Below are 26437 nucleotides of genomic sequence, written 5' to 3'. Positions count from 1 at the left end.
CCGATAGAAGTTTCACATAGCACCACAGCAAATGTAGCTACGATATAGCATTAAAACGTCAAAGAACTGAAATTAAAACCTGTATAATTACAAAAATGTATTTTCAAGATTACTGTAGGAGAACACACAAGGAAGGCGTTTTTTTTCTCTGGCATGGCTACATGCTGAAGTAACAGTACCCAAACAATCTCATGCCTGCCATCGCATATTTTTACTTAAACTACCTTATTGCCTTAAATTACTTTCATGATCACATCCCAGTTTTCAGTATTTACAAGTAATCTAAAAAACTCAAACAGATATCAAGAGACGTGGGCCTCGAAGAAATAACATATTGATGAGGAGCGTCTCCCACAGCAGCACAAAATTTAGGCAGTCTTGCCCCATTGCCCATTCCAAACACAAATGTACAGCATTCTACATTCAGCTATATCTGGAGCTGCACAGTGAATCAGCTTTGGGAACAGAATCAACTTTAAGATACACATATAAACACGTATGTGTTTATATGTATATAAATACACAAATGTATTTATTTATAAAGAAGTTATCTTGACTGAGATAAAAGGGTGGGGGCAGGTAGAGGTGTTACTGGAAGAAATGCCCCAATCCATCTCAAAACATGGTTCTACAAAAGTCTATGCCAGCACAGCACAGCAGACAGTGAGCAGGCATGAAGAAGCAGCAGAGACTGGAAGTACCTTACAGTGGTGTTGGTGCAGCTCTATCTGCATATCTTACAACCCACACTTGGGGCTATGCTTATTCAGTAGAAGTTCTGCTTGGTTTCCAGTCACTGCCTGAGGATGGAAGGAGTTTAGCTACTGAGTTCACCTTATATTCAAACAGATACACCTTGTGTATTATTTCAGAAACAGGAATAAATACACAACACAAAGACAAAATTAAAATAAACTACTTATCACAATTTATCACATGCAGTTACAGTCTTTTTTGGCAGGGCAACTGCCTGAAGTTGCAGCATGCAACTTCTCAGAATTTTCACCTCTGTCTCACCACTTACCCACTCCTAAAACACACACTTCCATTTAAAAGGCTGTACATTTCATTTGTTACTATTGTGGAAACTGTAAGTCAAGGTATGTATCTACATTGGTATACTACCTATGCTGTTATATTACACAGACCAGGTATGTACTTCTAAACCCCTAATTCTTTGCTCTTCATTGATTTGTTAGTAAGAATCCCATTAAAAAAAAAAAAAAAAAAGAACCAGATGCTTTTTTCCTTCTTACTCTTGAGCTTTCAGAGTCAGAAACAAAGCGATAACTCCATACAAAGATCTGGTTCTTGTGTACAGGCTCACCACCTACTGCATGAAGACTTTAAATAATAGTAAGAACACCAGAACAACCATATGATTCAGTCTAGACCAGTGTTTTCTCCAGCAGTGGCCACAGCAGATGTTTATGGGAAAAAATGGAACAACTATAAGCAGAACCACCACACACTCACACATCTTATTTTTCCCTACATGAATGCATCATCCATTAATTTCTCTCATCTTTTCTGAATCCATTTATAACTTTGGCCTCTACATTATCTGGTGATTAGGTAATTACATGTTAATTACTGAAGCATAGCATTTTTGCATGTGAAGTCATGTTTATGCGAGTGAAAACAAATCCTCCAGAGTAGCTTGGTAAGACACTACTTTGTGAAATATTTTACAAAAGCACGAAAATCTCTTTCAGTTATGCTACTTTTGATTGTAGGTCCTGATTCTCCCCTCCTCCCTTCCAAAGGGATAAGCAAAGTTCCGTAAAAGCGTGTTTACAAAGTATGCCCTCACTAGGTTGTTTTCTAGCAAGCAACAGCTTTAAAAACATGCAAATTAGTTTGATAAAGCAGTAACTCAGAAAACACTCAAGACTGTCTACAGGGTCAATGAACTTATACAAAAACTGGCAGCATAAGCAGGCTGACAAGTTCTAGTCTTTCGAAAATACTGAAAAAACTTGTTCCTCCAAGTATATGACAGTCAAAAAGCTATAAAATAGGTTTCTGCTGATGCTTTAAGTTCTCACATCCTTTTCAATAGCATTTATATATTAATTTAGTTTTTGCTTTTTGCATACAGCAAAGTTTTACTAATTAGCAAGCACTCTACCAGAGGCTCCTTTTTGTCTGATTTCCCCTTTCTGCAGCTGAGTGAAAGCAGCTGAGGCATGCTGGGGAGTTCAGGGAAAGGAATGTTGATTTGTCTGTTCTTTTTCATCCAAGCGCCTACGCAAGGCTGCGCAGGAAGAGGACTGCAGACACATGCTGTACCTGATCTATCATACTTCATCTACTCCATTTTGATCTGATTTCCCAACACAGGAAGCATTATTTTCTTAGAAGTACACACACACACAAAAAAAAAAAGAAAGCCCCTTCAAATCTACATACATGCACATCTTTTTTAACCTGAGAGGTTCAAAATTAATTTCAGCCTACACTGATACTGTGATATCTAGAGATCTGCTCCCCCTGTCTTGCTGTATGCACTGAGGATACCCACTAAAATTAAACTGAACTGGTATTCTTCCTCTTTTTTCATGATGTATTTCAGTAAGATCCCAAGATACAGGGTGACTGTATAAAAGGTAGAGTAATACAGGTAGAACAAGTTGCAAGTATTATCCATAAGCCTCATATAAAATCCTGGAAACCAATTGGATATATATGTAAAATCTAAAGTTTGAGCAGCCTGTGTGACCAGTACTTAACTGGCACATCTCCACAGAACTCTAATGACCTTGGCATTATTACAAGGATTACACTTTCATATGAACATACTATTCCCAGACAAACTCTCTGACATGTTAATTACAAAATTCTTTTCTTTTACCCTGAAAGGGTATGTCTTGAAAGATACCAACAATAAATAAATAAATACACACACATACTTTTTCAAAATGTTAGGAAAACTCTTATTATATATGGGGAGCTTTACTGCTTTGTAGTCAGAGTGGTCATTTTTCTTACGTGTCTTTCGGGGAAAGACATTTTGTTCAAAATTCAACTATCATGATACATTATTTTTCAATATCTTTTCAACTAGTTTCAGATAAGCCTGAAAAGGAACACAACAGTATTTATCCTATCCTATTTTTACCTTACACAACTGTACATGTAAGGCATGAAAGAGCACCTTTGGGATAACATTCAGGAAGATATTAAAAAAAAAAAATCAACAATATGAGCATTTTCAATTTGATAGTGAAATTTAAATGAAGTCAAACTACACAAATAGAATTTAGATGTTCTTTGAGTAGAAAATGCACATGTAGCATCACTTCTCCAAACCACAGGTGAGTTTAGATAGGAAAAAAAAGCCTATGACTATATCAATGAATTAAGCATGCATGCCAACAGTAGTCAAGACTTCAGAATCGTTATAATTAATATTTGGGGATGTTGGTAAAGTTTTGTCAATCACTTTAACTAAAGTTTAAACAAATTAAGCCTATGGTAACAGAACAGAGTAAAGGTCAGAAAGTACTCATTTAAGGTGAAAATGAAACATTAACAAACGTATTGTTAACATAACATGATCTTTTGTTCGCTGGATTGTGGATGACCCTCTTCAGAGAGCTGAAATGAGATTATGTATGTAAACACATGCAGAGCACAAAACAGATAAAACTGGTTAAGCAAGATTCTTCATGACAAAAGCTGGAAGGAAATACTGTATATTCAGGAATATTTGCCATAATAAAAAAAAAGAGGTGGGAGGCGTTAAAAGTATCGAAGTGGGTTTTTTTGGATCTTAAAATTATCACATCTCAGATCCAAGATTACAGTTTCTTCCTTATGTTATATAAAACACGCTTATGATTTCTTATTCCCCCTTACCAATTTTTGCAGTATATTTTAATAAACAAATGTCTTACTAATAAGTGCAATATCATTACATTTATGTAAGGTAAAAACTCTACAGCATTTTCATTGTGTTTGCTTGCCTGCATTTTCATCGTCTTTCCTTCCAATTTGTCTATCCTCATTCAGTCTTTCAGGTCATTCAGTGTCTTCTACTCACTATGTTTAGGCTGTTTTGCACCCAGATCCCCATCTTTTCTATCTTTGAAAGAAAAGCACCTTCATCTTAATACCTGTTACTTGCAGACTTCTTACACACATTCATACCTCCTTCTCATTCATATTTCTGAATGCGTGAAACATTTTATTATACTCTCTCACTTTATTATGCTTTCTCAAACTGTAGTTTTATCATGTTTAAACTCATGATTTAAGACTGAGCAAGCCTTATCGGCAGATTTAAGCTAAAGACATTAAGTAAAAAGTTGGAAATGGATTGCAGACTTCCGAGAAAAGCTGAAAAAAAAAAGAGAAGCCTGTCTAGAAGAAAGTAAAGAGAGTTGTAACGATGTCCCACAATGCAAAGTCCTCTGTGACTGCCTAAAGATAAACTACAACTGTATTATCATGGTTATAGGCACTCAGCTTCTTTAAAGGAAGGAAGTTTGAGAGATAAAAGAGATTCAAGTGGTAATGATTTGACTCTTATATCGAGTATCACAGTAGTGAATATAAATCACAAGCCACATATGCAGCGTGCGAAATCATATGAGGTATCAGAAAATACCCTGACTTCAGTAAGGCTTTTGACACCGTTTCCCACAACATTCTCCTCAAGAAACTGGCTGCTCATGGCTTGGACTGGCGTACGCTTCGTTGGGTTAGAAACTGGCTGGGTAGCCGGGCCCAAAGAGTCATGGTGAATGGAGTTAAATCCAGCTGGAGGCTGGTCACTAGTGGAGTCCCCCAGGGCTCAATACTGGGGCCAGTCCTCTTTAATATCTTTATCGATGATCTGGATGAGGGGATCGAATGCACCCTCAGTAAGTTTGCAGATGACACCAAGTTAGGTGCGTGTGTCGCTCTGCTCGAGGGAAGGAAGGCTCTGCAGGAGGATCTGGATAGGCTGGACCGATGGGCTGAGGTCAACTGTATGAGGTTCAACAAGGCCAAGTGCCGGGTCCTGCACCTGGGGCGCAACAACCCCAAGCAGAGCTACAGGCTGGGAGATGAGTGGTTAGAAAGCTGCCTGGCAGAGAAGGACCTGGGAGTATTGGTTGATAGGCAGCTGAATATGAGCCAGCAGTGTGCTCAGGTGGCCAAGAAGGTCAACAGCATACTGGCTTGCATAAGAAACAGTGTGGCCAGCAGGGCTAGGGAAGTGATTGTCCCCCTGTACTCGGCTCTGGTGAGGCCGCACTTCTAGTACTGTGTTCAGTTTTGGGCCCCTCGCTACAAGAAGGACATCGAGGTGCTCGAGAGAGTCCGGAGAAGGGCGACGAAGCTGGTGAGGGGTCTGGAGAACAAGTCTTACGAGGAGTGGCTGAGGGAGCTGGGATTGTTCAGCCTGGAGAAGAGGAGGCTCAGGGGAGACCTCATCGCACTCTATAGGTACCTTAAAGGAGGCTGTAGCGAGGTGGGGGTTGGTCTGTTCTCCCATGTGCCTGGTGACAGGACGAGGGGGAATGGGCTAAAGTTGCGCCAGGGGAGGTTTAGGTTGGATATTAGGAAGAACTTCTTTACTGAAAGGGTTGTTAGGCATTGGAATGGGCCGCCCAGGGAAGTGGTTGAGTCACCATCCCTGGAGGTCTTCAAAAGACGTTTAGATTTAGAGCTTAGTGATGTGGTTTAGTGGAGGACTTGTTAGTGTTGGGTCAGAGGTTGGACTAGATGATCTTGGAGGTCTCTTCCAACCTAGACGATTCTGTGATTCTGTGAAAATACAGACATTACATTTGTAATAAAAACAGAAATTTACAAAACCACCTCATGGACAAAGCTAAGGATTCTGAAAACTAGGAATGCAAGTTACACATTTCTGTTAAATTTCCTTGGGACGCACAGCCCATGTTTTATACAGGCAAACTTGTGCTTTTGTGGTTAAAGCTGGTTTCACTTCACCTCACAGTAAGGGAAGCAAGATATACTGGTAAACTTCAGTGTACTATTTCTAACACACATATCTTGATCAGGGTAACACCTCTTCATACACCTGCCAGTATGGCCTAATTTTAAATTTGCTTATCTCAGTTTCTAAAATTTCTGAAATTAAACTGAATTAAGTCATCATGTAGACTGAGAGACTTCTAAACGATTCTTTCGGTCACACAGTAGGATTAAAGGTAGCTATTCTAAATATAGAAAGTCTCATCAAGAAATTTTAACCTAAATGACAAGTGCATTTGAATGGATCTGTGGGTTTCACAGCAAAACGTTACTCACTGAACTTGCAGCTACGTGGAGAATTTAAGTTTGTGAAACAGTTGACATAATTTTCTGCCTACTGAACAAGTTTTTACTAGTATGTACTGAGTGGAGGAACAGACCAAAGTCTGAATGATGTTGATAAAATATGATGTTAGAATGTTTCATTCAGGAGTACAAAGCTACTTTTAACTTGTAGCTGACGAGAAGAAAATATGAGAATGCATGCACATGTGTACTATTTGATTTGGTACGTACACCTGATTTATAAAGTTTAACCTGGCTTAGGTCTGCTCTTCTGAGTCCACATAGTCACAACTGCTGGAGTTCATATGCATGCCACGTTCAGTTTTCAGCTTTGGGCCTAAGGAAGTTACTCTCCATAAGGGAACTTCAGCAGTGGAATTCAATTTCCTCACTTCTTTCAGGTGTTTTGCCTGACAAAAAAATGAGTTTAATAAAGTTTTCTTTTGTGTCCCTTCATATAATTGTATGCATGTGCAGAAATATTTTTAAATATATTAAAATTAGTCAAGACAAAGTACAAAAAAAGCAATAAATATTTGCGTAACAAAAAAGTCAGAACACTTTTGTTAAAGCAAATGTATTTATATACCATCCTACCCTCAACTTTGGTGAAAGCAGTGAAAAGTATCAGAGGTGGAGCTCAGCACAAAAGATACCAAAATCCTTCCCACCACCAATTACTATGTCAAACCTAAAGAAACTGGACAGAACACACAAAGGTGGTTCTGGAGATTCAAATGAAATATTCTATTTCCATCTAAGCAGAGAAAAAAAGCTCTTTGATAGGAATGCAGAAAATGTTCTGTGGCTCCACACCTTCTTTTCTACCACACCCTTAACACTGGCAAAAACATGAGTGGTTGTGTAACTGATCATTAAAAAAAAATGGTTTTGGCTGACTTAGGTGTTTCAGCTGGTGAAATTCCCCTTCAGCAGTGACTGTGCAGTGCAGGACCTTTAGAGACCTTTTATACACAATATGGAAGGGGCTAATGAGGGGAAGCTAAGTGTCTCATTAACAGCTTATTAAAACTGTTACATTTTGTCTACGTTCAGTGTTGATTAGGCACAACTTAGCCAAATTTTCTGACTACACTTAAATTTCAGAAAATTTTATATTTTATAAAATTTCAAAATTTTATATTTTGAATAAAGTTCGGCTGAGTAAAACTGAATTCAACCAATTACCTGTTCATTCTCTAATCACCATACTTGAAGCACAAATCTAAAGAATCAATCTCCATACAAAATGAGCTACAGCACAAATTTCTAATGGAAGTAACAGGCTTTCAGATACTCTTTTCATATTTATACGTTATATGTGTGGAATCAAAGTAAATGACACAATAATCTTCCAAAACCTTCTGAAAAAAAGGGAATGGTGTGGCTGCTCCCTCCACTTTGTTCCTGGTGTGGAATGTTTAAGGTTAATCAGGGAAGATATTCTCTGTTGAAAACTCTAAAATCTTGTGGGCCACCTTTTCAGGTTGGTGCTGGATAAGTTATTAAGCTTCTTGAACTACATGTAGAAAGATTTATGTGACTTCACATATTCAGATCTACCCAGTTCCCTCAGATGATGCTGAAGGAGATGCAGTTACAGAGAAATCAATCCCCCTTTCTTTTGTCCTTTCCTCTCCTTTTTGTGTGTAAAGGAATCAAGTTTAAAGAAAACAACTAGACACTGTTTTTTCTAGCTAACATGGAGGTGATTTCAAAAGAAAAAAAAAAAGCAACCATACCCCAAAACATATAACCAAGGGAAAAGACATATTGAAAAGGGGTCTAAGCAAGAATGAGCCTCAGCACAGGGACAGCCCTTTGATTGTTAATTCTTATTACCTCTTCAGTAAAGAAAACTTCTGAAATGTGTGTTATTCAGGTATGGTCATCTAGTTTTTAAAGCTCATGAATGTAAATAACAGGTCTTTAATTCTATTTGTAGTTCTGTTTGTAGTTCAGGTATTTTTCCCACTTGGCAACTCTTTTTACCGAAGACACTATTTCTTATAATAGTTGGAGGTCCCTCAGATGAATGATACAGTAACATTGTTTAGCAATAATAATAAAATCTCTTAACTCTTAAAATGCAATATGAAAGCCATAAAAGCAAAATGGAGTTTTATGGCTACCAAAAAGTAAAAAATTTGGAAGAGACTAAATTGCCTAACTGGCTTTACTTACTACTTTTCTACCTTGAACTGATTATATTCATTCTTTCCATAATTTTAAAAGGAGGTTTAGCCTACTTGTAATACATGGCTCAGCCTCTGGAATTTAACTATCATTAGTTACATATTAAAAGGGTCAGTGTTGTGTTTCAGTGTGGTTTTATCTCCTAGTGAGCTACACTGCAACCAACCTGAATCCTCAACTGTACTTCAAGAGATTAGTCAGTAAGGAAATGTACAAATTTATAAACAGGTCAGGCTATTTTTCCTTCCATTTCAGCTAAAGTCATTCTATTAATTGGTTAAAAATCATTCACCTGTGACAGTTTAGAGACAAGACTTTCCTTCTTGCCAGGCCGTTTTCACTGATCTAAACGGTATAATGTCCTTAACACTATTTCCAAAACTATTTCAGTTTTGATTTATAAGATATAAAGAAAGATTTAAAGGTCTACATTGTAAAACTGAGAATTAAACTCCTTTTTACAGAGAACACACTAAACAAGATTTCCCAATTTAAGCACAACCTAACGTTTACACAGTTACAATATCCAGAGCCAGGAAAGCATTAACCTTTCAACAAATAGCTATACCCATGTCCTATTATCCTCTTAGCTATGTATCATGACATACGCAGACTGGCTTATACTAGCAGTTTTTTTCAAGGTCAGAAATTGTTGCAAAGACTAGAGTAAAATATTAACTGGTTAGGCGTTCATATTTTACCACACTGAATGGACTTGCACAATCCAACACTTCACACACGTACATAAAGAAACATATACTTTTACAGGACAAACCACCTGAATATACGTACACTGTCTTCTGCTGGTAAGGATTATAGATTCTCTTGATGGTATTAAAAAAGTATCTGACCCCACAGGCTCTCACCAACTTTCAAAAAGAAAAGAAAAACGAAACAAAACAAAACAAAACCTACCCGTTCCCAACCTAGACTAATTGAAATGGTCCTGACCAAATCAGATTCACAATGCTATCAAATGACTACTGTAGATAAGACAGATTTTTCCTCCACTGTGTTTAGATATGAAGCAATACAGCTCAGAGAACTTTACAGGACAGTTTTGGTCAGAGGCTTTCTTGACTCTACATACAGTATAAAAACATCCATCTTTGGCATGCTTTACAGGCATGTTTCTTATTCTTATTGTGGAATACTGGCTGTGTCGTCAATTTGTTTCATATTTCATTTAATGGATGACTAAAAACATGCATGATGCTACCACCAAACAACTTCCTTTCCATGCACAGAACAGACACTTACAACAAAACAACTCGAATCTGTCTCCCAGATTTTCCATATATCAGGATGCTTCCAACGCTCATCCCTATTTCAGGAGTGCCTGCACCCTTCCTTATACCATAACACTTCTGGCTGTGCATTCTCCTTTTTCCCACCATCCCAACCGTTTGCAGAACCACACTGGAAATTGATCAAAAACATACCAGGCTTTTAGAGGGCTAGTAAAGGAAGGCTGAAAATGAAAGAGTGGGAAGGGGAGAAGCCAGGTCACGAAAGAGGAAATACTAACTAGGACCAGTTGCTCCACTATCCTTTGACTCTGCATACAGTTTAGAGCAGTTAATAACTGGCCTCTATCAGCTGGCTTCTACCATATAAACCAAACCCAGCATTATCTCAACATGGCAAAGGCTGCCTCAGGCAAGCAAAGGAAAGAAAAATCCATCAGTGGTATCTGGAATCCTAGCCGATCTTCTCTAAATTTTTTCCAATTGTTATGCAGATTGTCTGAGGTGAGCAGCTGAGACTTAGACATAACATTCCGGATGCAGACTAGAGATGAGTTATGGATACATGAATACAAGGGCACAACAATGTTCTTAAGTCCAAGTAATTCCTGTTATATAATTTGTTCTGTTGCTATCAGTATGATGCGTTTACAGAGCTATTTATTATAACCCCAAGATTTCACCCTAGCATGGCACCACTTAGTTGGGAGCCTATTATTTTTATATGAAGAGCTTGAAATAATTTTGTGTGTGTATCATTTGACAGTTTACATAAATTTACTTATCACTTTATGGACCAAAGCGTCTCTGTGATGCTCCACCATCAGCTGATGTCTTCTTTTTTACCCTGAGTCACTTGGACAACCACCATGTGGTGTTTGTATAGCATTATTCCAGAAGAGGTTCTGAGAGTATAATAAATTATGTTTTATTTTACATTTATACTACATATGCCAAGCCATTTCTACAAGAAAGGCATACATGCTATATGTCAGTATCATTCACGACACTTAATCTAGTTTTTCTTAAGCTTCTTTAAAGCTAATCAATTCTTGCACATAAAGCAGAAGAAATATATTATCAGGTCAGGTAGAAAAGATACTCTATTCACTTTCATTTCAAAGTTCTTTACAGCTCTGTGCTAAATTTGCCTAAACTCACAACCACTCATACAGATGGATGAAAAAAAAAAAAAAAACAAAAAAAAAAACCAAAGCTTCATCTCTTCTGTGACATGCAGAATTTTATGATTTTGTGTTTACCTATTTTAAAAGAAGTAGCATTTAGTTTGTAACCTGGGAAGAAAATAACCACGGTCTTTTGCTGTTCCTACCACTTGCTCTGCTAAAATTCCGTCTTCTCTTTAATCATACCACAGCTTAACACATGTGTGTCAGTTAGAGCTCACATGACCACAAGCTTCACTGCATTCTTACACGTGTTGATAAAGGAATCTGCTTCTAAAGGTTGAGTGTCTGTTCTAACACTGTGAATGAGGTCAGAAGTATTACAAACCCTGAAGAAATCAGTCAAGGTCAGCCCTAGACTGTTGTAAGGCAGTCATAACGTGATGGCTACAGCTTTTTTGGAACAACATAATTTGTGCAACCTGCTTTTCAAATTCCACAGTTCTGAGTAGCTTGCAACTGCACTTCCCTGAGCTGGTTGCAGTTTGCTACTACTTTCTACCTACAGTGTTACATTCCAGAAGTCATTTCCAAATTTTACTGAAACAGTGGCCCTTCATCCACTGACACAGCACTCCTGGTTAAGTAGTACAATTCTGTCCTATTGTGTTGGAGGTTCAGATTAAATAATATAAATTTTTGTACTACATTACAATGGTGGAGATTCATACTCATTTATTCTCTAGCACTTGAAGTGATGATGTCATCTCTCGTTATTTAGAAATATATTATTTTTTTTTTAATTTCTTACTAAATTAGAGATATATGTTATCCTACACAGGTGTGTTAAGGAAGCGGAAAACTTTTACTAAATGGAAATAGTCTGATCTCAGTCTTAATAAACATGCAATGAAGTTAGGAACGATCACAGCTATTTCAAAAAGACCACAAGCAGAAGGCATAACACAAAAATGAGTTACCTTGGTAAATTGTATCAAACAAAATGAAGATCTTAAGATCTGTGGCTTTACGTAACTATCTCTATGTAAAAGCAAGCAAACAAAATCAAAAAACTACCACATCACTGAGCATGAGACAGAATTGCACATGACAAATACATCCCCCCCCCAATTCTCTCATCACATAACCATGAGTATGTTTCTAACATGATTTTAAACAGATCTGGGCGTCATTCTAATCATACAGAATGAATACACTCTGCACCATTGGCCAACCTACCTGATACCTGCAGTAGCTGAAAAATTCTGCTGATTTAACACTGGCACAAAAATTACTTTGTTTTTCCCTGCAAATATTTCCTTTTAGGCCTAACATACATCACAAAACAACTTCATTCAGTGTACCAGTTTGTGTAATATAGAAGTAACATAGGAACTAACAACCTGGTACATACAGACTTCAATATACTACCATCTATCAAATATTGGTATCATTATTTTCTGTATAAGAAACACTATTTACACTCTAGTTTTCCTCATTAAATAAAACAGAATGGCACTTTTCACTTATATTTGATGTAAACTTCTTGTATTCCACCACCCAATATAAATCTTTCCATCTTGTAATAACGTAAAAAAAAAAAAAAAAAAGTACTTAACATGTCAATCAGCTTCAATTATATAACCCATGATTTTCACACAGTGCTTGGTATTCCAGATGAATTATAAAACCAATAATTAATGCGTTATGTAAGATCACTGCAGATCACTCATCCAACTCCCTGTAGGGACCAGTTTTACTTTCCTGATAGATAATTTATCAAACACAATGAATAATCTCAGCCAGCAGGCATAGAGATAGTGCTGGGTTTCAAAAATAATTAAGGATACTAAAACCTTCCTATTAAGCATGACTGAAGTTTTTCTTAGAATAAAACCCAAAGATCACAAAGTAGAACTGCAAGAGCAAAACTTGTGCTTAGAGAAACATTAATGAATTAAATTTAACTTTTGAACATCTGATTATATATATTATTATAGACTATAACATGCAAGCAAAAAAAAAAAATCTGAAACGCTATTTAAAACTATCTAAGCTACAACAACCCAGCCATTGAGCCATTTCCCAGACTGTTATTGTTATGCCTAACAGACTACTCTTTCATTTCTTGTCAATCATAATTACAGTTCCATAATTGAAATACAGTAAATCACCAAGCAGTAACTTTGAAAGATGGTTCATTGAGGTTAAGCTGTCACTACAATTACTGTATAATAAAAAAAAAGTTAATTTAAATGTTCTAGTTCTTCCTCAAAGGAAAAAAAAAAAGAATTTGGTTCAAGCTCGGATGAGTCAAATATCTTCATGATGATGTAAACAAAGAGAAACAACACATTTAAGCGAAGTCAAACAATCTCAAGTAGAAGTCCTAGGCAGCATATACAAACCAGTGCATATAAATTTCTGTAACTGCTAAAGAAAACAGGACATTTTAAAACAATTTTAAGAATACTCTCTCTCTGAATTCAGTTGTGCATTATCTATCCAGCATCTTCTACACAAGATCCCATTTTTTTCATAAAGCACACAAAGCTTTGGAAACTTCTTTCAAGTTTCAAGATTAATTTGAGTTCAGTTCTACACTATGCTTACAGCCATAACTAGCACAGTAGCTGCAACTCACTCAACACCACTGAGGTGGGAGAAAAAGGTATAAATTAGCACGGACACTTCTAAGCATAATATTGGGCCTCCAATTTTGGTACATCGGTCAAGCACAGCTTGCTTTTAGAAATTTTGTCAAATATTTTACACAAATAAAATGAAAGAGATACAGAAAAGACAATTATCACTGTAAAAATAATACTCAAAATTTCACAAGACTCGTTCCCTTACAAAAAAAAAAAAAACAATACATATCTGTTCGTAGCTGCTGTCTTCAGCTATGATAACTTCACAAAGGACATATATTGAAAAACAGTACCTGATAAGCACTTCAGAAAACTGCTCCTACTCTTCTGCTCACAAAGACTCCCTGCTGATGGTGAAATGGAATTCATTCAGTCCCTTTTCTCCCTTGCTGGTTCGAAACACCCACTCCCCGCTGTTTCCCTCGTGCTGACACACATTTGGCCACCCAGTAAACAAGATTAATCCAATAAACAAAATAAAACAAAAAAATACTAGTAAGTAGTTCAAGGGGCAGGGTCGGACAATGCAACCAAGGAACAGAACATGACACAAGGAGCTGATGGTACGAACAGCAGGCTGTAAAGAACTGCAGATAACTGCTAGAAGATTCAAAACTGATTTCACCAGCATCACTGGCAAGGCATTCTGGTGCTCTTCTGGGCATCCTCAAGGTTTTGATGATGCCATTCTATCCAAGACAAGCAAGTGGCCCTCTGTACCATAATCTTGTGCATTCTCTCTCAAAGTATGCAATGAAGCAAAATTAAGCATGTCAAAAAACATGTCAAACAGTCAAAAACTTTGAAGAAAGGGTCACAACTTATGCAATGTTTTGATTTTTTTGTCGCAGCTGAAGTGTATGAAATAAAACTCATTATCAGCAGCAAAGAATCTCCTAGCCCAAATATACCTATTTATTTCACTAAAAATATTAGGATCTGAAAGCATCTACTATGGGACATCTGTGATAGGTATTTTTCCCTGTAAAGATTAATTGTAATCACTTCTTTCACCTTTGTTGCTTTCTCCAGGCTCTGCTGTAGATCGAGCAATTCTTTATCATGTTGCTCTTTAAGTTTATCCATCTCCATGTCATGGCTAGATACTTCTTCTTTTAGTGCTCCTTTTAAAGCAGTAAGCTCTCGCTCTCTCTTTCTCAAAATTTCTTCTTGTTGTTCTTTTGCTATTAATACTTCTTGCAGATCCTGCTTCATTTGCATCAGCTCCTAAAGATCATTAAAATCAAAAATAAACACAATTGTCTCATGGATGGCTCTGATGACTGTTCTTTTTGTTTCAGAGAGGGAAGGCAATTAAGAATAAGCTTCCCAGGCCAGCTTCATTTCTTATGACCGATATATTGTTTGCAACTTTATTATAGAATGCTAAAAATCTACTAGAACCCAAGATTATTAGAAGTGCAACACATTGACCCATTATATAAAACATCAGTTATGTATCTGATGCTACAGAACTGTAAAAAGATCGATGTTACACTTCCTATAAATAAAGCAGGAGTAAACCTAAAGGTTGCATTTTAACAAATCCCTCAGTCCTACCTTCAGTTGCAAGGAGGTAGATGAGAAAAAATAAAAATCTTTGTTTCCTACACTGCAATAGATGTGAACACAATAATTCCTTGTTGACTTTTTGTTGGAAAGATTAAAGAAAGTTGCTTCTGCAAGTTAGAACAGTTGAACACCTGGAGGGGTCGAAGGCAAAATAAGTGCTTCCCAACCAAATCCATACCTTTACACCCTTTTTCCCACCACAGTGTTCTCCCCAGAAGTCGTTTCCCCTCATCACATTGCTGGGAAGGAAGTGGGTAGTCAGTAAATCTGCTGTGGACAGCCTTCACTTCTGCTGCACCTGGCTCACCTCAAACTTCCAGCTGACCACCAGATAAAGCACTACCTTAATACTTAAGTTCCTTAACAAATGCCAGAAGAATTGAACACTACGTAGATATGCTATTGGTAACATACTTTACTGCTTTCTATTTCTGTAATTTTATTTTTAACTCACTAGCCAGATTCTTGACCCTTTATTTCAAATGTAAAAGCCTGATACATTTAGATTTTATCTAGCAATAAGGAAGGTCTCCCAGTGACACAACAAGCAGTAGTATTCTGTTCTTGGAGAATTCCAAATTTACTTATAAAGTGAAGTGTCAGACTGCAAACTGTGCAATACCTGCCAGCAAATTATGAAAAAGCAGGGGAAGCGCTTTCTATCAAGTGGTGAGAATTGGGTGACTGGTAAATTTAGATACCAGAAGAGTAGAGGTAGGAGAGGCTCTCTTGGAAAGTCAAAGTCCCTCTAGCTATCCACAGCATGGGGGAAGCTGGCTCATAGCATACCTTTCTCACGATGATGTATACACCCATGCCCTCACATTTAGAAGTGCATTTTCAATTAGTTTTGATGTTAGTACCCTCAGCCTATATACTCTCATTTCCCTTCTCTCAGTTCTTCTTGTTGGCAGCTGGATTTAAGAACTTACCCCACCCCTTTTATCCATTGTTTGTCTTTTAAACAGGTATTTTTGAAACTGTTCCATACTTTAATTCAATATATGGCATTTATAACATGCCATGGCACCAAATGCATTTCCCATTTCTCCTGCTGTCATCAAGTTTTGAAATTACAGCCTTGACTAAAAAGAACCAAATAGTTAGAATTTGGGCTTTATTTTTGTATCAGACATGGACTTATTTTAATTTTACGTAAGTTACATTAAGTAAGTTATCCTACTTCTAGTATTTTATAACTAACCTCAATCAGAACCTCTTTCTCCCCTTCATCAGTATGTTTTGCATTATCCAGTTCATCATGCATCTCAGAGAGCTGGTCTTGAAGATCTCTGATCTCAGTCTGGTGTTGTTCCTGTTCCATCTTCACTTGAAAAAGCCTCATCGGGAAAAATCAAAGAGGATTTTTTCTTTTAATGGCAGAAATACTGATTGGTTCTTCCAAGCACTAAAAAAATACAAGTATCTATTCCCATGTTGCCCACAAGGGAATGGGATACATGAGGCAGAACAGTGAAATGTCAGAGAGGGAAAAAATGAAAACTCTTTTAAGTAGATATTTAAACAGAAACTTGCATTATATTTTAAAACTGGTACAATATTCTTGATTAAAACACTCAATTTTTTCTGTATTTTAAAGTTTAAAACTATATACTATGACTATGAAATATTAAAAGCAACTTGCAATAAGACGACGACTATAAATCAGCAATTTTTCTTTTCATTCAAGATATTCAAAAAATAAGCTATTTTTAAACAGTAGAAACATTTCCTACAATAGCAAGTGTCACTGTCTAATTCCATTAATATCTTCTGAAGACACAGGTATGTTTAAACTAAAAAGTTTAAGTAAAGGTATAAATTCCAACTAATAAGTTCTCAAAAATGAACTCACTCCTCTAGGTTCTGCCGGAGTTCCTTCTCGTTTTCTTCCAGCTTCTTTTTTAAGGCATCTCTTTCACATATACTTTCATCAAGTTGGAACTGAAGATCTTTCAGGCTTGCTCGTGTAGCATCTCTCTCCTCTTTTGAATTTTGCTGATTCTATTTTTTGTACACCAAAAGTTAAGCAAGATAATATACTAAGCATAAAGAAATTAAACTCTTTTTATTATGTGAAAGGAGCCATTTCAAGGCTTTGATATTTTTCTTTTGCAGAAGTACTTATTGTTATGAATATTAAAATCTTGAAACTGTTATTAAAACACACTAACCACAGTTTTCAATTTTTGTAACAAATGTAAAGTTTCCTCATCAGTTTCAAGTATATTGACTTTTATTGGGACTCAAAATGCAAATTGAAAGAAACCAGTGTGTCCTACCCATGTCTTCAGAGCATGGCTATACTTAATTACTTTGGATTCAGCACTGAAGTAATGCTTTAATTAATACACAGCTTCTGAGTAATATATTTTGTCTCCCACTCCATATAGGTCTCCCAGTCAACAGATTAAAATCTCCCTCAGCAGATACCTAAGAAACTTTATGTATGTCTCCCTAGTATTTATATTCACAGCGCAAATTTCTTCTCAAGTACTACTGAGAAGGAAGCGATTTCCTAGAAAGGGTAACTGTTATGAACAATGACACTTCAAAAGTCTTCTGTAAAAGCATAGGTACATCTGGACAAAAAGAATATGAAACAAAACAGCTCCAATTATCTGATATACCCAGACACATTCGGCCACTCACAGAGGAACATTAACAGGTTTTTATCTAAAACTTACTGGCTTTCATACAGAACATTTTAGAACACCTGCACTGCACATTGCAACAAGCACTGCAAAAATATTATGATTACGTAAGCAACAACAGTTTACAAAACATTCCTAATATTTAAATCTCAAACAGAAACTCATTGGAAAATTGGACAAAAGATACCCTTTTCTAATACAAAAAAATCAACTTGTTGATCAGTTGTCACTTACTTAGAAAAGTATATTTGACAAAAACTTTATAACAAAAAAGGGCAGTACCCTGATTTCTAGATCCAGTTTTTTCTGTAATTCTTCCACTTTCCTTTCAAGTTGTGTTTTTTGCTCCACCAATGCTTTTACTTCAGCTGAAGAATCAGAAACCTGCAATTAAATAGAGATACTTATTCCCACAAAGCCAAGATGTTCTTTGACAATTTCCTTTTAAAATCTAAAGTGAAATTACAAGCAACACTAATAAAGTGTGGCATCAACTGCCTGAGCTCATCTTTGACTTTTCATATGGGTCAAACCAAGCTAACATTTTCAAAAGAACCACAATTTGATTTTCATTAAAATTCTTAATAATGGCTCAAGGTAGGTTGCCAACAACACAGAAAACATTACAAACCTAAAAATATTCAAATTAGGCAACACCTAAATTAAATCACCAATAGTTGGGGACAAATTTCACTGAGATACCACCACACAAAACTGACATCAAAGGGATGCATGCTCATGTGTCAAAACAGATTTTCAAATTAATTTTCTGTAACTTCGAAAAATGTGTTTTATATTTTCATTTTGACTAATTATACCCCAGAATGAAATAATCACCAAAAGTAAGCATTTAGTCTTTCTTATGCTATCACTTCAACAACTGGACATTTCTTCCCTTTGCTTTAAAACTGAAAACGCAGTGCAACACATGGCAGGAAACAAAAACATTTTAAGAAGGCGACTGTCAAATGATATTAATGTAATACGGCTTTTAAACAACATCCTAGCTTACTGGTTTTCTAAATTGCACATTAAAACACTCTCTATTTAGGTATCTATTTACATCATTATGAGAAGATGTTCCAAGATTATTCTTAAAAGCTACATACGTTAGCTTTTTCTTCGATCTAACAGACTTTTGATGTCTGCGAGATTTACTGTTGAGTTTGCATCTCTTTTTTCTTCCAATAAATGAACCCTGAGACAGTCCTCATGGCAGACTCCTTTACATTCTTTTTTAAATTGTTAACAAAAATCTTTCCCGTAAGGCACTTCAGTACATGATTAACATTAAGCTACACCACTGGGAAACTACAAGAATGATCTCATTGAAGTCAGTGAGGGGATTCAAACTTCTAAAGCACTGCTTGAACACTGCATCACTATGAAATAAGCCCAAACATTAAAAAATAAATAAAAATTTACCAGTGTCTTTCCAGCAGCTCTTGACTTTAATGTCTGAATTTTCTCAAAAACCAAGTTGACTTTCCTCTTTGTTGCATCATCATTATCAGCACTTCTAAAACACAGAGAAGCAAGCAATGATGTGATCAAAGGCACTATTTCGTTAACATCAAAACAAATTCAAAATAAGCGTCCAAACTACTGAAAATCACAACCATAAAAATCTACTATAAAAGTAAGTCAAATTATCTCAACTATGATTTCATTAAATCTTCTGAAGGAAGGTTGTTAACAATTTAAATTTCAAATATTTTCTTTAAAAGTATCACTGAACTCTTTAATTGCAGCTCTCTTCTACAAGACTATAGCTGTGGAAAGACAGGTATTCAGCATATATATTACTCAACAAACATACAGAAATTAAAAGTAATTACTACTAGGTTTTTCAAGTCCTGACTACTGCACCATTAAAACTCTCTTAAACAGCTGCCAAAAACTGCTACATCAGTACAGTGGTACCTAAGAAAGTTCAGCAATGCAAAGAAATTTGAGTGCATCATGTGTATTTTAATTCGTTTGTCCTTCCTTCCTCACCTTTCAATAAGTTATCATTAGAAAATATCAAGTAACATAAAGATCCTGGTGGAGAAGGTATTCTGTGCACAACAAGAGAATTTCTGTAAATTCTTAAAATATAATTATTATTTTTTTCTGTTTTATAAACCACAAGCTTAAACTCCCATCAGGCATGATTTGAATTCTTCACGAACATCCATACCACATAAGTTTAACACCTTAAGTATTTAAAAGACAAAACATATTCTGATTCACAGATTTCAAGTACTTTCAATGAAATCTTGAACAATATCTTTGTAAGATACTATATCCTGACTAGCTGGGCATTCTGAGATCCTATAATGCCTTAAAAGACACAGTTGAGATACAAAGCTATGAAACAGTCATTCTATTTAGTGATAGCTTTGATTTTACAATTTCAGATTTTAAATATAATAGAAAATAAATGTTGAGAAAACATAACCTCCCCTCTAGAAGTTAATTATGTTTACTAACCCTTCTTTAAGGTAATTGTAAAGTATCTGTTTTGCAGTCTCTTCATTTGTTTGCTGTGCAATATCTTGCTGGCCTTTTAAGAGATCAGGAGTTGCCTAAAAGGACAAGAAACAATGTCAAAAAGTATAATCCTAACAGAGTTGTAAATACAACCTTTCCAGTTGAAATTCTCCATTCTGTTCTATTATGAAGAAGTTTATGTACCGTGGACCTCAAGTTCTCTAAGATTCATTGGAGTTTTAGCTTACTGCAAGAAGGAAGTATACACTACACCAAAAGATAGAACATCATTTTGTATAAAGTTCCACAGATTTCAGCATTCTGCTTAAGAATCATCACAACATTATTTACAATAATCCTCCTTATCCCCACCATCTTCCTTCACCCAGACAAGAATAAAATTGTTTTTCAAAACACATTTTCTATAGCCTCAACTACAGGAATAATTTTTGTATTTACTAATTAGAAATAGTACATGATTGGATTTTGTTCTAATGAACAACAGAAACATATGCATCTAATGATACAAGAATTTTATTATGCTACAATGCAAAACATAACTTAAAGAGTAAATTCAAAATTACCTGTGTATTAGGGACGGAAGAAAATGTTTTTACAGAAATCTTCTTGGCTCCTGAATCTGATGGAATTGTGATTCGGTTTGGCAACAACAGAGTAGAAGTTACTGTTTTAACTTCATCTCTCTTATTCTGTCCTGGAAGTGTGGATGACCTAAACATGAAGCTCTCAGTATTAGCTCCATTTTGTTTATGATACTGCAAAGAACTGAAATGACTGTTCTGAGAGTCTTTATCAGGCATTTGCAGTTTTCCAATACTTCGAGCAGAAATTTTCATGTCTTTGGAAGGTGGCTTTTGCTCTCTGGATAACTGCTTGTGGAGGCAAACTTTAGATGGTCTTAGTAAGTGCTCAGCTGACTTACCCAAGCTTTTACTGAGTTCACCTAAATTATTTGAATTTATATCAAACCCTAATGGCAAGGCACTGTCAACACTTCTTGATCTTTTACGATCATCTGGATGAATTTTATTCCTTTTTCCTGACCTACCTCTTCTGTGAGGATCAACTTTCTTATCAAACTTCTCAATTAGCTGATCTACTCCTGGAAGGGAACCAGTATCAATATCACGACCAGTTCCAGGTAAAAATGGGATGTATCTTCTGTTTTCATGCCGATTAACATTGTCTGCATAGATTGCATACTCTTGGTCATCAAGTAAAAATCTGTACAAGGAGTTTGCAGAAGTGGGAGTAGCTGATGAGGACGACGATCTTTGTGAGTCATCTAACACTGGCCCAGCTGAATCTTGTCTGCGGAAGGGAAGAACATCTGGTCTAGGTTTTCTAGTTTCCAGATAAGCAATAGGACTAGCACATGGGGATCCTCCTGTAGATGAAAACAATTCTGAAACATGCACTTCACTTGGGCTGATAGTGCTACTGCGACAATCCAACACCTGCTTATTTTGGTCTTCTATGTCTACCGCCCTGTTTAAATGTACTTTTGTGGAATTTGCTGTGGCTGACTCTGCAAGATATGTATTTGTTTTCTGTAGGGACACTACTTTAGATGAGGAAATCCAAGGCTTTGCTTCACTTTTATCTTCTTTTGCAAAAGATGTAGATTTACTGCACATGGAAGACTGGTAACTATCCAAGCTCAAGTTATTCTTCTCAGGATCATAAGGCTGTAAAAGCTCAGGATGTCTTTGAAAGTTCAACAAATTGGAGGATTTTGGCAATCCATCTCTAAAATCTGATACTCCATTTTCCTTTTCATCCAGATCAGTTATCTTGAGGCTTTTAAACATACAGGGTTGAACAAGCTGTGTTCCAGGGAACTGTGTATGTTCTCTGTTTCTGTTCTCCAATTTAAAAGCAGTATTGGATTCTGTGGATGGCTTGCTTGCAGTCTGAGAAATGACCTTCTGATCTTTTCCAAGAGGAGGATTTTCTGACAAACATCCTTCTGTATTGTTTAGTACTATGTAAGGATGTCCATCAATTCCTTGAACTCTAATACTGACACCATAAGATCCCGTCTTAGAATTCTGTGCATTCCTATTTTTCTGAGTCTCCTCACTTGTAAGTTCAAGAGTAACTTCATAGTCCTGCTGCATGTGCTTAAAACCAGGAAAATACGGCTCCATGATTGTCTGAGGATTGCAGCTGAATAGAAAAAAGTTACCAAAATCAATTGTTTTAAATACTTTAGACTATTTCATTAATTACTTTAATCAGACATTCAGTACAACTCTGAAGACCAACAGTAATATGCAATAAAATCAATCTACAAGCTATACAAGGCCCAAAGCATACACAATGTTAAACAGACAACTGACTAACCAGTTCTGGGTGAAAGATAATGTTATTTTATTAATGTAAATGTTATGAAATAACAACAGTTAAGATTACCTTTGCAGAGTTGCTGCTGGTTGCTTTGGAATCAAATGACTTCACATATAACCAATCCTAGTGCATTTTTTTTTTTTTCAGTCAAGACAGCTTTTATTTTGGGTATTGCCATTATATGTACTGAAAAATTGCACCCTTCACAAGCCAATGTTGATTTTGTAGCCAAAAGTTAGTATCAGCCATATGAATATGTAAACATAATCCCAGGAAAGCAGAACACAAGCAGGCAGTTTTAGGTTTTGAGTTTTATGTACCTAAAGCACTGCAAGAGAAGTGAATATCCTCATGCCTTAGAGTTCCATTTGCATGTACTTTGTACTTTGCTTTCAACAGTTGTTTTTAGAAGTGGAAAGGTCACTGTCTCCCCTAACTTTGTCACCCCATGGCAACTTTATGTCACTCTATCCCATTTCACAGTAAAAAATATAATTTGCTTCTAAAGACATTTGAAAATAAAAACTTTTTCATCTGTCTCTCAGTCATCCATAACTGTAAATTCTGCTACAAATAATTTAACGGTCTTCCAGCTGTGGCCTGGTTTCAGAGAACAAGCTGATATTTTAAAATAGATACTTTGCTGTGCAACAAAAATGGAAAAATAATGCTTGTATTTCCAAGGTTGGTAGTACATTTTTTTCAGAAGCAACAGGAATGTGAAGTCCAGGCCATATGTGCCAAAACTGTTTCAGTTCTAGAAAACGATAAAATTAAATGTTACCTGCACTTTTAATACTAAACTCCATTCTTCCTTTCTGTAAGAGCTGCTTTTGTGGGTATTTTTACTTCACTGTCTGTTGTGCATTACGAGTGTTTTAGTAGTTACCAGTAGCAGAGTCAATGCAGACACAGTAAGAGCTGTGTCTTTAGAAGAATGGAACTCCAGACTCTGTCAGACTGATGCAAAACCTGAAAGGAATAAACTTTTGAACTGAGCCGGAGAGTTGAGTAATCACTGAAGCTTGACAAAACCAAGATTACTAAATGACAATGAATAATAATCAAAGGGAAACTGAAACAACAGGATGTCTCATTGAAAAAAGAACAAGCCTCTGCAGCAAGTTTCACTCACCTATGCATCTGAGTGCGAATCATCTCCCTCAGATATTCTAAACAACAGCAGATTTTTTTGTTTTTCCTGAGAGCGAATTAGAAAGTTTGGTTGAATATTAATAGTATGCTAGTTTCTAACCATTTCTTATTTCCTCCCCTCAAAAACCTTTTCTTCTCCCAATAAAAACAACTCCAGCTCTTCCTCAACAGCAGGCTCACTTCATCTGAAAGTACGATGAAATATGCTTCTCTAAATATAATGCTACATAATAGTTGATTATTTTGATGCAGGAAATAAAAAGCATTCTCACTGTTGAAGTTTTTCTTAGATACAAAAAGATTTAGTGAGCTTGTTATCACAGGGGTTAAGATCACTTAGTAAATGGAAATAAATTGACACTACAAATTTGATCTCTATTTAAGACTTCTTGGAGTAAGAAGAGAAACATAATGAAGGGAAAAGCAAAGATGAGCCAGCAAAGACTACAAGAAGTGGAAAAATGAAGGAGGGAGAACACAGAAAGGAAACCACAAGTACCAATACATTTCCTTATCTTGGGCTTCCGTTCTTTGCATTTTTCCATATTATTTGACCTTCCTTTATGATTACTTGTAACAGCTCACATTAATTACACTGTTTCTGTGTAGAAGCAGAGACAAAATGACAAAGTAAAATAGCAAGAGCTTATTCTAAACACACAGAAGACAATGAAGTAATCTCCATTGATTTGGTGGGTTTTTGACCAGAGCATTGAAATCAGCTACTGAGCTGCACTGATGCTAGCTATGAAAACAATGGAGGAAAAAAGAAACAGGACAATACAGATCAGCAACTCAGTGTATACACTATAAAGGAACCAGGCTATGCTGATCTAATAAACGGTAACTGGAGATTGGAAATGAAACCAGGTTCTCCGCTCTGTTCTTTAACCTGTTGAGATCTAGCTACATTTATCAATGCCTCAAAATTGTTCTTTGTTTGCTCAAAGCAACAGAAAAAAAAAATATGTATTTTTTAAAGTTCAAAAGTTGTTTTCAAATAAAGTTAGCATTTTGAAGCTTTTATGCTTTCCATTCTTATATAGAAAGTCTCTTTGGGGAGAGACTTTATCAGGGAGTATAGTGACACAGGGCAAGGGGTTTCTAAACTAAATGACTAAGTTTAGACTAAATAAGGAAGAAATTCTTCACTCTGAGGGCAGTGAGGCACTGGAACAGGTTACCCAGGGAAGCTGTGGATGCCCCATCCCTGGGGCAAATAGTGGAAACAGTAGTTAGGTTAACAATCTAGTTAAAAGTAACCAGTAGTATTTTTTGTCTGTTAAAAACTGCAAAGAAGTAAGTGCATTTGTCTTGTTTGTGAGTATTAAAATACTTCATTTTATTACATAAAATGATAAAACCTTATAGAAAACAAAGATTTAAAACATTTTTAAATAAAACATTTTATTTTTTCATAACTGAAAAACATATATACAAGAAAATAAGACAGCTGGCCCAATAATTCAAATATCTGAAGGCTTCACTTAAGAGTTCCTGTTTTATTTAATGTCCAACCAGCGAATGAACTACCTAATATAAAGATGTTATTTTACAATATGTGAAAACACTGTTTTTTTCCAATATTGTAAACTTTTTTTTTTAATTAAAAAAGTCTAGCATGTTTACTAACACACACCCTTTCCAAAGAAAACTTAAAACCTCTAATGATGTTAATTGTGTAATTATAGTTACAGTCATTTTTACGCACACATCACATATTTGGCATCCCAGACTTTGGCAGGCTTACAGCAATAGATTAGGATGAGAGGACTGACGCTGTGACTCCACCACCATCTGTCTACCCCACTCCTCTGATGGACGTCACCATCTCCCAAACAGGAACTCCTGAACCATTTGTGTGTGCACACCTCAGCCATGAAAATGTGCAGCTTGGCACACTAGGTAAATGCAATCAGCCTTGTTTTCTGTACTACAAATGAAACAAATTCTGATGTGATAGAGGGGAGTGGCAGGCCGCTGGGGGCACTGACAGCTAAAACTGTCTAGTTTTAATCTTCTTTAAGGCTGCCAAAGCTCTCAAATGTTATGACAGAACAGTCTGTTTACTCTTAAGCTTATGAAAAGAGGTTAGATATTTTAACGGTACTTAAGAAGAGATTTTTCCTATTTGTGTGGTTGCTTGTTATTTCATTGCAACTACTTATCAAAAATAGAAAGTGTTTTTTTATTATTATTGAGGGAGACACAAATTTTGAGTCCAGGTTTTCTGCCACACTAATACTTTCAATTTTGTATTATATCATCTTGTTAGTAATTATTTTCAGTATCAAAGGATTTTTAAAAACGAATGCGAAATGAGAGACTTTTTTTCTTTCTGGAAAACAGAATTAATGATTATGCATAAGTTGTTAATTCAGTAGGACACTGTCATATTATTATTTTACAGAATCAGTTCCTATCTCCTATATGTCACAACAGCATCTACAAATTAATCAGGAAATATGAAATATGAAATAACTACTTCAAGAAATTATTTTATTCTGAAAATATTCCACTTGCTAAAATGACAGAGAATATAGTCAAGGACATGCAACCACCAGTATCTTTCAGAGATGAAAAGTTGCAGTTCAGAACAGTGAAAATGTATTTACATCTGCCTGGTAATTTTATGTGCTGCTCACACCAAGTCAAACTATTGAGCAACACAGTTTTACCTGAAAACTTGCAAACAGTCCAGAAAAGAAAGTCTA

At 36.0% G+C, this 26437-nt stretch overlaps 1 protein-coding gene across 1 annotated transcript in view; it reads right to left on the bottom strand.

Moving 5' to 3' along the window:
* CGNL1 (cingulin like 1) overlaps positions 1-26437 on the bottom strand; it is a 53810-nt gene that overhangs the window by 17313 nt on the left and 10060 nt on the right. Inside the window, exons 2-9 of the mRNA XM_050713091.1 lie at positions 23704-23769; positions 20783-22388; positions 20199-20293; positions 19149-19242; positions 18006-18107; positions 16925-17073; positions 16274-16409; positions 14512-14724 (exon numbers count right to left, since the gene is read on the bottom strand). Coding sequence (XP_050569048.1) covers positions 14512-14724; positions 16274-16409; positions 16925-17073; positions 18006-18107; positions 19149-19242; positions 20199-20293; positions 20783-22388; positions 23704-23726 — 2418 coding nt within the window. The 5' untranslated portion in view covers positions 23727-23769. The remainder of the gene's footprint in view (positions 1-14511; positions 14725-16273; positions 16410-16924; positions 17074-18005; positions 18108-19148; positions 19243-20198; positions 20294-20782; positions 22389-23703; positions 23770-26437) is intronic.

This window comes from Cygnus atratus, chromosome 11, assembly GCF_013377495.2.
Source record: "Cygnus atratus isolate AKBS03 ecotype Queensland, Australia chromosome 11, CAtr_DNAZoo_HiC_assembly, whole genome shotgun sequence".
NCBI lineage: Eukaryota > Metazoa > Chordata > Aves > Anseriformes > Anatidae > Cygnus > Cygnus atratus.
This window is presented reverse-complemented; position numbering and strand designations above follow the sequence as displayed.